This window comes from Drosophila nasuta, chromosome X, assembly GCF_023558535.2.
Source record: "Drosophila nasuta strain 15112-1781.00 chromosome X, ASM2355853v1, whole genome shotgun sequence".
NCBI lineage: Eukaryota > Metazoa > Arthropoda > Insecta > Diptera > Drosophilidae > Drosophila > Drosophila nasuta.
In genome coordinates, this window is record NC_083459.1 from 1,429,681 (window position 1) to 1,446,506 (window position 16,826).

Genomic DNA, 16,826 nt, shown 5'->3' on the forward strand with positions numbered 1-16,826 from the left:
TATTGTTGCATGAAGATAAAATAGTTTAAGATTTCTGCAAAGTCCACTTCCGCAACCGTAATTTGTAAGTCAGAGTATGATTTATGATTCCTACAAATGTGATAATAATCAGATAAACATTGTAGAAGTTATTTAAGAAATAATTTGATATGCCAAATCTGGCCTGGAGACTTTGGTTAGCAATCTGATATATTTTCTATTCTATAGTAAATTAAAAGGTAATAAGTATGTGGACATACGAAATGTAGTAAAATAGCGCGTTATTATTCTTAAAATATACCAAACTAATATACCGAAAAAGCAAAGATATTTGCGTGATTTTCTGACCAAACTTGTCGTGCCATAATACTATTTACAGGAAGAAAAAACATAAACTGAAACAATTTTAAAAATGAGTCAAGATTTTTTTATAGCTCTGGACTAGCTCTACATTTAAAGTTAAGATTGAGTTTAGGAACTTTTTCTGTTTTACGATAAAATATAAAAAATCGTTCATTTCTAAGTTTGCGTACGAATTCGCTATCTTTTGCAACTATCTTAAAACATAAAAAATAAGTTCAAAATCTTTCTTAGCTCTAATTAAAGTGTTATTCAAGTTCCAAAAGATTCATCTTTACTCAAAATTAAAAAAAAGTTTTGGTATATCTTTAAATTACTTTAGATACTGTCGCACGTGACATTGTATTTTTTCGGTATATTAGTTTGTTATATTTTACGATTTTATTACTTATATATATCATATATTAGTATGTTTTGGTATATTAATTTAGTATAATTTACACTTTTGGTATTTATCGATTTTTGTATTATTTTACGGAATTATTATTAGCCAGTTGTTGTATTATTTAGTATATTTTAGAACGTTGGTATTTATCTATTTTAGTATTATCTTCCTATATTATTCTATTTCGGTATATTAATTTATAATATTTTGGACTTTTGGTATTTAATAATTTTAGTATTATTTCCAAATTTTATTTATTGTCGATTTCAGTATTTTAGATTTTTGGGTATTTAACGATTTTAGTATTAGTGGTAGCGGGTATCTCACTGTCGAACACACTCGCCTGTAGCTTGCTTACTTTGTTTTCTTTTTCTTTTTTGTGGTGTGCACTCGCACACATGACAGCAAATGCAGTAAACCGCAAATGTTTGTTACTCCATTACGTTCCCAGCAATGTGTGTTCGAGTGTATGTGTGTGTGCGTGTGTGTGTGCCGTGACTGGCCCTATTATGCTACCCCGTTGGGCTTAAGTTGTGTCTGCAGGCTTTTTGTATAGATTCGTTTCGATACTCGCAACGCTTTTGCCACAGCCACTGTCGAAATTCAAACGAATTTCCCAAAGCATTCGTTGCATGAGACCGCCGATTAAAATGTCTGAAATGCAAATAATACAGGTAAAGGCCGCGGTCCCAAGCGTGTAAAGACCAATCGAAGCAATCGATTTGCACATGCTTTATATGTATTTGATTTAAACTACATTTATGACACTTAGGACAAACAACAATTACGATTAGGATAACTAGCATAAAGACTATAATCATCACATTATGGCACAAAAATAAATGGATATATTGTATATCTATTGTATATACGAGTAGTTATTATACAGTATTGACTTAAAAGCTAACAGAAGAAGAGAGAGAGATTTTTATGTATGTATATGTAGAGAGTAATGAAATAACAAAGCCACACACAGCCACTTCACTGCAGCACTGACTATACAATCGATATCGATATCGATGTCGATACCAAATCTATTACAAATCCCCGCTCACGCAATCAAACGCCCTGTGGCCGCAGCTTTGCCGCGACACCGTCGACTGCTCGCATTGTGGTTGTATGTGGTTGAGTTGCCACCACCACCAGCAGCAGCAGCAGCAGCCGAACTGTGTCCATCGCCATTGAGTGTGGTTGTTGTGTGGGGCACATAGAGACTGATATTGTTGCGTGCATGCCGATGACGATAACGATAGCCGGTGATCAGCTCACGGACCGTCTTCCGATACTTGTCCGACAGCACGCAATATAAGAAAAAATTCGCTGCCGCATTGATGGCAACCAGAAAATTCAAAATATTCCCAGCAATCCTCTGGATGTTCATCTCAATTTTCACATACTGTGTGAGTATCAAATAAATTGCCCATGGCAGCTGGCAGACGATGAACAGCAGCACAACGGCAATCAGTGTGATTGTCACACGATTCTCTTGCGAAACGCTTCCCTTGAGGCCCGAACTCGATTTCCGCTAACATACGTAAAGAAAAAAGAACAAACACAAAACAAGAATTTCGATTAATTATCATCGAAAAGAATTCTCCTTGACTCTCTCTCTTCTCACCTTGGTGCGACGTATGCTGCTGGCATTGGTCAGATCTCCGCGCACATTCTTTGAGCGATGCACGAGCAGGATGAGGAAACAGTTGAAGGTGGCAAGCAACAAAAGTGGCAGCAGCACAAACACAACCATCGAGTAGAGACTCCAGATGGTAATGTACAGCTCATTGTTGCCCAGATCCGAGTATATGTTGTTGTATACAGTTCTCTAAAGGACGATAAACAGTCAAATTATATAATATAAATACAGTTTTTTGTTTACAAATACTAAATATAAATAAATATGACATTATATAATACATACATTCCATTTGTATAGTTAAATATTAAAAACTTATATATATCTATATATAATAAAGATTATTATATTATATATACATTTTCTTTTCATCTTCGTTTCCTTCATATTTGATGGAACTCTTTAATAAATAAAATAAAATCAAAATCTATGCAGCTGCGAAATAGCACTATACCACTTTTGTAAATTGTCAAGTTAACTTTTATTGAATTAGGGGATAACTAGTTTATATAAAGAGACGAACGTTTCTCTTCTAAGAAGCATTAGTTATATGACATAAAAAGAACTCTTTAACCGAGTGTGCTCGATCCTGAAATTCCCGCTACCCATTTTCACTAAAACCAAAACAGTGTGGTATTATTCTATAAATATACCAAATTAATAAACTAAAATTTTAAAATATACTAAACGCGGTTTCATATATCGATATGCTATTACGTTAAAAAAATACAATATACCATGTACTTAATATACCAGATTGTCAAGCAAAACAACCAAGATGCGATTGCAACAACCGTTTTCTTTTTCATATAAAAGTATTTATATTTTGTATACCCACAACCCATAGGGTAGAAGGGTATTATAACTTTGTGCCGGCAGGAAATGTATGTAACAGGAGGCAAGGAGGCGACCCTATAAAGTATATATATTCTTGATCAGCATCAACAGCCGAGACGATCTAGCCATGTCCGTCTGTCCGTATGAACACCTAGATCTCAGAGACTATAAGAGATAGAGCTATAATCTTTTTTCGACAGCATTTGTTATGTTTGCACGCAGATCAAGTTTGTTTCAAATTTTTGCCACGCCCACTTCCGCCCCCGCAAATCAATAAATTGGAATAATTTTCAAGCTACAGCTGCGAATTTTGGTGTATACAATAATAACTATAGTATTTATGATTTCTGATTGATTTGATTGTGATCAGATAAAAATTGTGAAAGTTATTAAAGAAATACTTTTGTATTGTCAAAAACGCCTACTTACTTAGGTGCTTTGGCCGACAATTTGGTATATTGTGTCGTCTATGGTATATTTTGAATGTGATACTATATCGATATGACAAATATACCTTTTGGTATATTTTTAGTATTTTTTAGTATTTTGGTATATTTTGAAGAAAATACCGCAATATTTATTAAAAATAGGTAACAGGTAACAGGCTGTACCTTTCTTACTTGTTTTATTACGTTCAAAGTATACCATATAAAGTATATACCAGTTTGCCAACAAAAACCCGACTTTTCTCTTTCATATAACTAATACACTTATTATCAGAACGCATCCAGGAATAATAAACACTGTTACTATTACATCATGATGAAATTATATTTATATACAAAAAATTGTTGCGAATATTTATCACAATAATCGTTAGTTCCATATATGATGAGCATAAAAAAAATTAACAATAAAAGTTGGTGCAATTTGTAGGATTGCATCTGTATTTTCTTGTAATCTCTCAGATATCTTCTGTTGTGTACTTACACCAATTATTTCTTGTGCGTTAACTCATATTTCACTTGAAATTTTCTCTCCACTAATTATTATTACCACGATTAATTTTTCACTTACGTTTTCACACATATGCGTAATGTTAAATTCGAATGCGCTGTCGATGCTGTTGCTGTTGCTGTTGCTGTTGATGTTGTTGTAGTTGTAGTTGAAATTGACATCGCTGTCGCTGTCGCTGTGGATGTCGATGGCGATGTCGATGTCGTTGTCCTTGCTGCGTCTGAATCTGCGTCTGGCACGTGACAACTGCAACAAACTGTCCGTGGTCGCTGTAGTCGGCTCAGTGGCTGGCGCATTCACCTCTTCGCCGTCAGATGTTGTTCTGCTTAAGCGTTGCTGCCTACTTGGAATGTGCTCTGCCCGAGACCGAAAAAAAAAACAGCAATGAAGTTGCATACTAAAGTATTTAAAAACCAGCATTTAATTTCCATACACAGAGAAAAAATATCTACATATATTAAAAAGAGGATTACAAATCTTAAGTCAACTACTTTTGAAATAGAAATTTCAGATTGAAAAATGATTAGTTGTGAGTTTAAAAAATCTATATTTGAGAAGATTTGATTTTGAGATTTTGGTTTCTTGGTTTAATTTGACATTTTTTTAATCTTTTTAGCAAGAATTTCGAGAATGAGGAATGTAGAAACTTATTTGTAGAACTTTGATCCTGAATTAAAAATTCACCTTTTTGGTTCAACTTTGAAATCACATAATCTTCATTCAAGATTTTAATATTTTTTTAGCAATTTTTTGTGTTCCATTATTTAAACAAGAATGTAATCTTGAATGTTGATTTAAGACTTTACCTTCTTGGTTTTAGCACTTTTTTGTGTTCCACTCTAGAATCTAATTTTTGTAGCACTCTGATCCTGAATTACGAATTTGGCACATTGGTTCAAATTTGACATCAGATAATCTTGAGTTAAAATTTTTTCTTGATCTTAGCACTTTTTTTTGTGATTCATTGTTGAAATAAGAATGTAATCTTGAATTTCAAGAATGAGGCATTAAGAACTTTCGTAAAACTTGGATCATGATTTAAGAATCTAACTTCTAGGTTCACTGTTGACTTCACATAATCTTGATTCAAACGTTCTTTCTTGATTTTAGTACTTTATAGCAATATATTCTTGAATTTTAGGAATGAGGAATCTAGAATTTACGTAGAACTTTGAACTATATTTATGAATTTACCAATTTGGTTCAATTTTTACTTTGCATAATCTTAATTCAAAGCTTATTCTTGATTTAAGCACTTTTTTTTCTGTTCCATTGTTAAAACAAGAATATAATTTTGAATTTCAAATCTAATATCTCTAGAATCTAATATTTGTAGAAATTAGATTGTTATTCAAGAATTTAACTTCTGCGTTCAATTCTGACATCACATAATTTTGATTCTGTGTTCCATTCTTGAAACAAGAATATAATCTTAAATCTGAACTTTATTTAAGAATTTATCAACTTGGTTGAGTTTTGACAGCACATAATCTTAATTCAAGATTTTTTTCTTGATCTTAGAACCTATTTTTCTGTGCAGTAAATGAAGTTCTTTGATGTAACATATTTTCTTTATCACTTACCATTGTTGCTGCCGCTGCCGCTGCCAGGATCGCTGCCCAAATCAAAGTGCTCGAAATAGCGGAGTGTGTTGGCGCTGCCGCTGCGATTGGTTGCTGTAGTTGCTGTTGGTTGCTGCTGCTCATTCGGCTGCAGCAATGCTGTGGTCGGAGGCGGCGTGCTGGACGTCGTCTGGATTGGATTGGGCGTGGGCGACACATTTGCCAGGGTCTGATTGCAGGGCCGGTTGGCGTCATCCATCAATTGCCAATTGATTTTGTATGTGTGCTCGAATGCCGTTAAGAGCGTGGTCAGCAGGCAGAAGAGAGCAACGGCTGTCAAAACAATACAAAGGGACCTCAGTTTTGCTTGCTTATCCCAGGCCCCAAACACATGGCACATGGCACACAGCATCGAATCGCATCGCATCGTATCGATGACCACACTCACCTGCTATTACCTTCTTGGCCAGCGACTCGGTGCAGAATGTTTGTCTTTTGAGCGGATAGCGTATCGCTATAAATCGCTCGATGGTGAAGCACACGGCTATGTAAATTGAGATGTACGCTATATGTGTGTGTGAGTGTGTGTGAAACAAGCAAATATCAGTATCTCTTCGTTGAACATGAACGCATGCTAGCCAACTATTAATAATGCTCTTCCCATCTCCATTCATTCCCTACCTCCATCCCTCCCCCTTCCGCAGACAAAGACAAGACCACGCTGAGGTCTCTGGAGGATTCATCTACATGCATTGGCCAGCTTAATCTCTGCACGCTATTCAAGTATATTACGTGAATATTCATTAATTATGTTGCAAACTATTCGCCGAGGAATGCAAAGAACTTAATATCGAGGTCTTAGCATATTTTGACCTTTTAGCTTTAATTAACTAAATGTTAGCTGTCCTTCAGCTTATGCGTCTTATTCTTTAATTTATTTTTGTTTATTTATGGATGTATATTGATTGAACTAAAGATGTTAGCTGTTTACTAAAACATAGGCAATCTAATGAATACAAACAAGTAAGAAATCTACTGTCGAATGTGATGGACTGTGAGATACATGCTACCCATATTGAGTAAAGCCAAAGCAATGCTGTATATTTTTAAATATACCCAATTCATATACTACAAATATACTAAAAATATGCAGAATGTTATATTTGATATATCGATATAGTACTACATTCAAAATATATCATATATTATAAAATATTGTGATATTATTCTCAATATAAAACAATTCAATGTACTGAAAAAATTCTACATTCAAAATATACCACATGATATAAAACATGACCATATTATTATCAAAATATACCAAGTACCAAGTAAATGTACTGACGATATTCTAAAATATACTGAAGGCTATATTTGGTATATCGATATAGTACTATATCCAAAATATACCACATGATATAAAGCATGGCAATATTATTATCAAAATATACCAACTAAATGTACTGACGAAATTCTAAATATACTGAAGGCTATATTTGGTATATAGATATAGTACTACATTCAAAATATATCATATATTATAAAATATTGTGATATTATTCTCAATATAAAACAATTCAATGTACTGAAAAAATTCTACATTCAAAATATACCACATGATATAAAACATGACCATATTATTATCAAAATATACCAAGTACCAAGTAAATGTACTGACGATATTCTTAAATATACTGAAGACTATATTTGGTATATCGATATAGTACTACATCTAAAATATTTCACATAGGATAAATTATTGCGGTATTATTCTCAAAATAAAATAATTAATTGTACTGAATAAATTCTAAAATATACTGAAGACTATATTTGGTATATCGATATAGTACTATATCCAAAATATACCACATGATATAAAGCATGGCAATATTATTAACAAAATATACCAACTAAATGTACTGACGAAATTCTAAATATACTGAAGGCTATATTTGGTACATCGATTTAGTACTACATTCAAAATATACAAGTTTAAACAGAAAAATAATAAATATGTATATAAAAGAAATTTCCATTTAGCTCAAGTCCCCATTTCTCTCATCTTTCCAAGCTTAAGTTAGCCATTTACTCGAGATGTTAGCCATAATCTTGCATGGCATTTACTTACCACATGCATCACAGAGCCACATCATAAGCCCATAAAGCTTCCAGTAGAGCTCGCATTGGTATTTGAAATAATCGTAGTGTTGAAATGATAATATTAATACAAAGGTCAGGTACGCAATGTCCGTAATTGCCAGAGCCGTTAGATAAATGTTTGTGGTGCACCTCATGCGCTTCCTAAATTGCCACACAGCCAAAAAAAATAAAAATAAAAATAAAAATAAAAACAAAAAATACAGAAAGAAAACAACAACGAGAAGGGCAATAAAATAAAATAAGAATAAAAGCAAACAATTTGTGTATTTAGTGGGTAAGTGTGTGTGTGTTTTTGGGGAAATCTGGTCAGCTGGCGTTGAGGACACAATGGGACTGTGCCAAATGCAACAATAATTGAATAACCAAATGGCCCTGGAGTGTGCGGGGAATATGTGGGGAGGGTGCCGTTGACCCGCCACCTAGCGATGGAAGCGCGAAGTCGGCGAGAATGCCGAAAAAGTCGCAAATGTCGACAGAGAGTCATAAAACCGACAAATGCACAATAAAACCTAACTGTTCATATTTAGTTTTTGGCTTTTACGTAATGTGTGTGTGTGTGTGTGTGAGTGTGTGTGTGTGTTAGTGTATGTGAGTGTGTGTGAGTGTATGTGAGTGTGTGTGTTTGCGCGTTGTGCAATGGGCCAGCACGATGCTTAAATGACCTCAACCAAAAATTGACCAACACTGGCCACTTGACTACATAAATATGTTTGCTTCAGAGAGAACACTCCTCTTCAGCTGAATCTTCTATCTATCGACAATAAAATGACTTGGTCATTGTAGAAAGCAAAACGAAAACAAAACCTCAAAATAATACAAGCATTGTGATATAACTGAACATCACCATATTATATCATTATTAGATAATGATATTATTATTAGAATACAAAACCTCAAAATAATACAAGCATTGTGATATAACTGAACATCACCATATTATATCATTATTAGATAATGATATTATTATTAGAAAACGAAAACAAAACCTCAAAATAATACAAGCATTGTGATATAACTGAACATCGCCATATTATATCATTATTAGAGATTTTTTAATTTTAGATTTCTTTGTTTTACACTCTTCTCCAGTTCAGTTTCTGTCCATCGCCAATAAAATGAAATGAATTCAAATTTTATCAGTGTAGAAAGAAAAGGTTTAATAAATGAAAGTGAAGTATGAAAAATAAAAACAAAAACTCAAAATGATAAAATCATAGTGATAAAACTAAGCATCACCATATCACATCATTATCATATGATTCTGAATTTTAGTTATCTATTTTACTCTTCCATTCTTCTCTTTTAACAATGATAAAATACATTTTTTCATTTCTTGTTAGTGTTAAGTAAATTTAAAGTAAAAAAATAATTTTTTCGACAACTTTATAATCATTTTTTTTTTTTAATGAAGAGTCATTGTATAACTAAACTAGCCGAAAGGGATTTAATAATTTCTATAAATATTATTAAATATCCCTTGCAGTGTCTTAGTTTGTCTCCAAGTTTCATTTAAATAGTTAATGTATATATGTAACTAATTTAAAATAAAAAGAAAAATACTTGTAATCAAAACCAAAATATTATATTTCCTTCCAAAAAACGAGTTAAAGCAAAGTTGAATTATTTCCGTATTCCTAACTTTTAACGAAATAATAATCTATAATTGATGTGGAATATATTATTTTGTGTTTAGTTGTTAACCAGTATAAAATCAAGGAAAATAAATATTTAGTCAAAAAACTTAACTTTGTTTTTTTCGTGATTAATAATTTATCTTTAACGCATTACCGAAAATGTATATTATAGTTTCTATAATTGTATAAAGTAATTTAAGAAGTAACACCACTGCAGAATTTAAAGAAAAAACTATTTTTTTTGCTACAAGGTAGTTTAAATTTCATAGAATACATTAATCAAAAACTTTTTGTGACCCTCAATTCCAATTTAGTGAGGGGACCGCCACATGTATTGTAATCGCGTTTCAAAACTTTGAACGCGTTTTACTCGAATCACAGTTTTTAAATTCAAACATAGCATAACTCGAACAATTCTTCACACATTTGTTTGAAATATTGACCATATCCTTAAGCCGCGAATACGCAATGGTTTTTAAATAATTGATTGGTCGATTTTTAGCTGTCGAAGAACTGACCAAATTTGTAAAAGTTTTGACTGTTTTCTTCAAAAGTGCACCAAAAATGACAAAATTCAATATTTTCAAAAATCCTTACGACATTCTCTTGATATAACGATTTAGATTAAGAGTTTTTTTCTGTCTAGTAGGTTCAAATTTACAATGCTTGTGTTGGGTGCCGCTCAGACAAAACTCGTCTCAGTTTTCGTATTTTATACAAATAAATTGTTGTTGTACTTTTAAATGTATGTTTAACAACATATCCAAATTTCGTTCATTTAACCTCATTCCTTCTCGCCTATAAAAAATCACAAAAATGTATCAAATGTATGATTGTGTATGTCTGTGTTAGTTCAAATAAATCTTAAGGAAAATATTTGTAATCAAAGAGTAAACTTTGTTTTTTCTTGATTAATAATTGATAATAATTGATAATATATTATATATTAATATATCTCTAATTAAATATCGCTTGCAGCGTCTCCGTTTGTCGCATAGTTTGAACAATTTCAGCTATTAAAAACACCGCAGCAGTTTCTGCCAATTGTATCTTATCTGTGAGCCATTTGCATTTGGCACATAAAATTGTGGATGTTGTTACTATTGTTGTTACTGTCGCTGCTATTATTGTTGTTGCTGTGGCGATGAAATGATTTTAGAGTGCTGGCTAGATGGCAACAATTAAATGCCTCGTGTAATGTGCTGCTGCTGCTGCGTACCTGTTTTCAGTTTGAGTTTCAGTTTCTGTTTTTGGCCATGCAACACGCAACATAAACATAAAATGCATAAAATAGTAATGCTCCACATTGGACACGGACACGGACACAGACACAGACACAGAGAAGCACTTGTGCCATTTGAATCAAGTTGCCCGCTCGGCCGTAATCCAGCAACAATAACAGTCAAACAGCAACAGCAACAACAACAACAACAACGATAGCAGCAGGAATAACGAGAGCAACGCATACAAGTGCACTTACCGCGTCAAAACACAAATGCTCACTGCATTTCCCAATAGTCCAATAACAAAAACGCACGGCACCAAAATGCGTTGCACAACGCGCCGCACTTCCGCCACATCCGCATCCGAAAACGTTTTTGCCTCCTCTGGCAACGACGTTGATGCTGCCGCTGCTGACGCCGCTGCTGACGTCGCTGCTATCGCCAGCAGAGGCAGTGGCAGTGGCAATGACGTCGTCATTTTTCTCCTCAACCGTTTCCACAGCTGAGGAGCTCTCTCTCTCTCTCTATTTTTCAGGAGGAACACTTAAGCTTCTTGATTCCAAATACAGTTTCCAATTTCACTTGTCGACTTGTGCCAGCCTCCCACATCCACATCCACACCACATCCAAGTGCAAATGCAACTGCAACAACACACAGAGAAGACAGACAATGATAATTAAAAATCAAATTCCTGCTTAATTCCCATGCCGATGAGTGCGATGCTGTTCGTCGTAAATGAGACTTTCTGAAGAACAGATTACATTGCCAAATGCAACTGATTTGGTCAGTTTATGAACTGCGCACAACACACAAATGTTTGCCCATTTTTACCGTTGAAATCTTTTAACCCGACTATTTTGCATTTTTCAATTAAGTTAAACTAAAGTGCCGTTGCCTGAGCTTTAAACAGCTTTCGCACAACTTGCTGTAACTGAGACTAATTACAAAAATACTTAACATCTAAAAGTACAAAATGGAAAATCTACATTTATGACTTGTACGTGTTAAATACACATTCCAAAATATATTTATATATTTTATGTTTTTAAATATTTATTTTAACAACAAAAAGTAGAACGTAAAATTGCACCGACAATTCTTTAACAATATCTTATTTGGAAAACACATCCACATAAATGTAAATTAAGCAATTAACAAAACTACCAGCTACAAAGTATTTCTTAACTAAACTTCCAACCAAATTTTCAGGAATCATAAATGCTGTAGTTGTTATTTTATGTCCTAAAAATTGCGACGTTAGCTTCAAAATTGCGCTTTCTATTCGATTTTTGTTAATTTGTATGTCGGCAGTTTGCCTGACAAAAATTTGGAAAATAATATCTGCGTGGAAACATAAAACATGAAGAAAATTATTTCGCTAGCTCTTCTAGTTTCTGAGATCTATGTATGTATGCATACGGGCAGACGGACAGACAGACGGACATTTAAAATCCAGTAAATAGTAATAAAAATATAATAAACAAAATTACGATATGAATATTTAATTTTAAAATCAAGTTATAAAATTATGTCATTTAATTGTCAATGTATATTTTGGCTATTACTGCGACTAATTTTCAAGCAGCCGATTTTAAATAAAACTCATAAAAATGCTAAGACAAATCACAAATTCCTTGAACATTTTCTTATTTTTATCACAAAGTTTCATTAAACTTTTTTTCAAGCTTAAAAATTGTAATAAAAATAATATAATACAAATAAATAAAATATATAATAATAATAATATATAATATAATTTAATATCTATTTTTTACATTTATGTATGTCATTAAATAATGTATATTTATTTTATTGCATGTTAATCAAAATATTCTAACACAAAAACTAAGATCGTTAGAAATTTTGCTTTGTGAATTCCTGGACAATAACTAAATTTAAAATTAAATCTTAGTTCGTAAGTATATATAAAATAAAATAAATTCCAAAAAATCTCACATTTAATTTAAAATTAATGTTTACTTAAAATTCACGTCAAAGCGAATGTAATTTTAAGTAATTTAAATCGCAATTAATAATAATATAGGCAAAATAAATAATTCAGAGAATCTTCAATCGTAATAAATAATAATATTACGGTTTAAGATTTTTTGAATATTTTTTTTTTTTGCTTATAATATTTTTATTCCGTTTTATATTTCATTCGCGTTGAAGTAAATTGTATATTTATTATACAAAAAAGTAAATAAATTAAAAATAATTTTTACTTTGAATTCACCTTAAAATTTGATTGGCCAATTGCAATTTACAGCATGTGTGTGCTTTATGAATAATTGTTGTTTGTCTGTCTGTCTGGTGTCTGTCTGTCTGTCAATCCTCGTGTCTCCGCATCGCAAACTGTAATCTGTAATGGGAACGCTTACCTTACGAGTAGTGTAACGATACGCTTTATTCCCTTTGTTGCTGCTCGATCGCACTCACGTTTCGGTCGCTGGGGTGCAATTGACCCTTAAAGCGCCATCAAGTGCAGCAGCAGCAGCAACAACAGCGACAGCGACAGCGGATAGGTAAAACGACGGGGAAAATTTGACTTTTCCTGTTGTTGCTCGATGTTGTTCTTGGCGTTGTTGTTGTTGCTTAATGCAACGAATACAACTCGTATCGCTTTGACTTTGCCACGTACAACATTAACACGCGTCCTTCTTCTAGATATTGTAGTTGTTTTTGTTGTTGCTACCGTTCAAATGCATTACACATACACATACACAAACACAAACACTCAACACACAGCGACACGTATTCGCAATATTTGCGAATTTTTTTGCTGCGTAGCAAAGGATGCTTAGGGGGCGGATTGCCTGGCTGTGAATTTGCCACTTTTATTGTTTTTAAAACGCTTTTCAATTTCTTCTTCGTTCTTTTTTTTTTGTTGTTCTTTTTGTTTAGGTCTGTGTTGTGCTGTATTCACTTATTGTTCTTGTTGTTATTGCTGCAATTGAAGTTTTATTTTACGCGCAATTTGTCTGCTGCGGGGCCTGTCGACTGCACTGGAGGAGAAGGTTGAGGGCGAGGACGAGGATGAGCTTGAGCTTGAGCTAGAGGTTGAGAATGGAGCCAGCGTGGCGTTGTCCAATAACATTTTGCCTGCAATATACAAAGGCAAAAGCCGAAAACCAAAATTGAAAACCAAATAAATAAGTGCAACATCGTATATACTATATGTATGTATGTAAGTGTAAGTCTTCTTCTCTCTCTCTTTCTCTATGTGTATGTGTATGTGTGAAGTGTAAAGTGTAAAGTGCAAGTCTAAAAGTAATTCAAGACAAATAGCCGAGTGGCAGTTGCAAAATCGGCAAGCATTTTCCGAGCTAGCAACCCAGATCCCAGATAACAAATACAAACAAAGACACACATTTACACCCGCTTACACACCCACACGTACACACACTCACACACTCAATCAATGCGCCTTGGGCTACTGCTATGCTGCTGCTTCTTCTTCATCTTCGGCATTGTATCAATGCCAATCCATGCGGGGCCCATAAATCATTTGGAGCCAAGATAGAAGCTTCCGATACAGACGATGATTAGCGAGCAATAAAGCAGTTGCCATTGTTTTCTCTTTTTCTCTCTGTTTCTCTCTCTCTCCCTCTGCCACCTCACATAAAATCGAAAAGAGCAACAACAACTATGATTATGCAACTTAATGGTCGAATAAGATATATGACAAAACTGACTTTAAAATGACGCTAATGATACATTCGTAATTTTCTTTCAAAGGATTTAACACACAAAAACCTTCTTAAAACAAGTAAGAAAGCTACAATCGAGTGTGCTTGACTGTGCGATACTCGCTGCCCATTTTCAATAAACGCAAAATACTGAGGTAATATAAATATACCAAATGAATATACCGAAAAAATACTGAAATATACCAAAGTTTAAATTTAACGTAGAGTATCGATACACATTAAAAATATATCGAATGAATATACCGTAAAAATACTAAAATATTCCAAAGTCTATAATGTGTGTATCGATATTTCATTAGATTGAAAATATACCAAATAACTACTTAAAATACTAAAATATTCCAGAGTCAATAATTGGTGTATCGATATTTCATTACATTAAAAATATACCAAATAACTACTTAAAATACTAAAATATTACAGAGTCAATAATTGGTTTATCGATATTTCATTACATTAAAAATATATCAAATAACTACTTAAAATACTAAAATATTCCAGAGTCAATAATTGGTGTATCGATATTTCATTACATTACAAATATACCAAATAACTACTTAAAATACGAAAATATTACAGAGTCAATAATTGGTTTATCGATATTTCATTACATTAAAAATATACCAAATAACTACTTAAAATTCTGAAATATTCCAAAGTCTATAATGTGGGTATCGATATTTCATTACATTGAAAATATACCAAATAACGACTTAAAATACTAAAATATTACAGAGTCAATAATTGGTTCATCGATATTTCATTACATTGAAAATATACCAAATAACGACTTAAAATACTAAAATATTCCAATGTCTATAATGTGTGTGTCGATATTTTACTATATTGAAAATATACCACAGACTACAAAAAACATCAAAGCAACAAAGATCTGACTACCTCTTTATGTCATATAATTTATTTCCTAAACAACTTCATCAATGGAGGCATAAAGTTATAATACCCTTTTACCCTACGGAAAACGAGTATAAAAAGTGCCATTAATATCTTGCATAAAATCCTCGTTATTACTCACAATGCAATTGCTTTTCTATTCAAATTACTTTTCTTTAACGCCATCGATTTTCAGCAATATTTCAGATACTTTTGCATATGTTTTATATCGAAGTTGCTTTTCCACAGCTACTTTTGTATCTTAGCTACATCTTCATTTCAAAGTTACTTAAGCCACCAAGAGTGCTTGAAATGCTTTCAAGTCATATTTCTTGTAGCACCTTTTGCAATTAATTTTGTATCTTGGATACTTATAGCATCTAACAGCTACTTGAGTATCTTTACGATGTCTGAGAAAGTCATTTGTGTGCAACTTTTCAGTTTCTTTTGTTTCCCATCAAACATTACTACTTCCTTAGATTTCTGTTCAATTGTTGCAATCAACTTTAACAATTTGAATTTCCCTACAATATTTTGGTACTATTTAAGAGTTAAAGTTAATCGTTTATTTTCTAATAACAACTCAAACGCAACGTTTATTTAATTTAAAAGTCGTGTATTTAAACAATGTTGAAAAGTCGTCAGACTTTATGCAAATCAAACATCCGCATCCATTATCCATACGCACCGTGAGCCAGCGCTTATAAATAGCTCATTAGCCAGCCATATCATAGCTGGTTGGTTTTTCTTCTTTTTTCTTTTGGTGTGAATTCTTAAGCCAGAGCTTAAGCTGCGCCAACAGCAACAGCAACAGCAAAAGCAACAGCAACAGCAACTTGGTTATCAATGAGTAAGCGACTGAATGAATGTGAATGAATGCATGAACGGGACCTCCCCTCCACACCCCTCATAGCTACCTTTGGGGCAATGCATCCAGCGCGGGGGAAGATGCGAATGAAGGTGGGATTTTGCAGCTCGTGTCTCTGCTGTGCTATTTACAATTCTGTTGCAGTAACTGTTGCAGCTGCAGCTGCCGCGTGCAACCGCATGGCCCACTCACTGGCAAAGTCCCATTGTTGTTTATTATTATCATCTTTTTTAAGCATCGCTTTTTTCTCTCTTTTTGGGAGCTGCCATTGCACGACAGCAGCAACAAATGACAGGCGGCCATTTTTTTTTGTGTGTGTTGTTCCCACGCCTGGCATGCAGGCAAGAGACGACAAAAGACGCCTAAATTAGCACACACATACGCCCACGCGGTTTGCAAGTACGTGCTAAAAAAAACACAACTAAGAAAGCTATAGTCGAGTGTGCTCGACTGTAAGATACCCACTAACGACAATGCAGTATTATTCTTAATATACATATGTATATACCGACTTAATATATACATATATGAATATACCTGAAATACTAAAATATGGCGAAGACTATTTTGGGTATATCGATGCACTATTAAGTGCTATCCTTTGAAAATATACCAAATTCATA

General features: G+C 33.3%; 1 protein-coding gene across 2 annotated transcripts in view; it reads right to left on the minus strand.

The window, feature by feature from the left end:
* Nucleotides 1-994: 994 nt before the first annotated feature.
* Nucleotides 995-16,826, minus strand: part of LOC132796195 (uncharacterized) — a 43,973-nt gene continuing 28,141 nt past the window's right edge. For both annotated transcript variants that reach the window (XM_060807274.1, XM_060807275.1), the window contains exons 3-10: nucleotides 13,113-13,833; nucleotides 10,988-11,372; nucleotides 7,842-8,014; nucleotides 6,162-6,278; nucleotides 5,735-6,046; nucleotides 4,212-4,507; nucleotides 2,343-2,546; nucleotides 995-2,249 (exon numbers count right to left, since the gene is read on the minus strand). In XM_060807274.1, the coding sequence (XP_060663257.1) occupies nucleotides 1,776-2,249; nucleotides 2,343-2,546; nucleotides 4,212-4,507; nucleotides 5,735-6,046; nucleotides 6,162-6,278; nucleotides 7,842-8,014; nucleotides 10,988-11,208 (1,797 nt within the window). In that variant the 5' untranslated portion in view covers nucleotides 11,209-11,372; nucleotides 13,113-13,833 and the 3' untranslated portion in view covers nucleotides 995-1,775. The remainder of the gene's footprint in view (nucleotides 2,250-2,342; nucleotides 2,547-4,211; nucleotides 4,508-5,734; nucleotides 6,047-6,161; nucleotides 6,279-7,841; nucleotides 8,015-10,987; nucleotides 11,373-13,112; nucleotides 13,834-16,826) is intronic.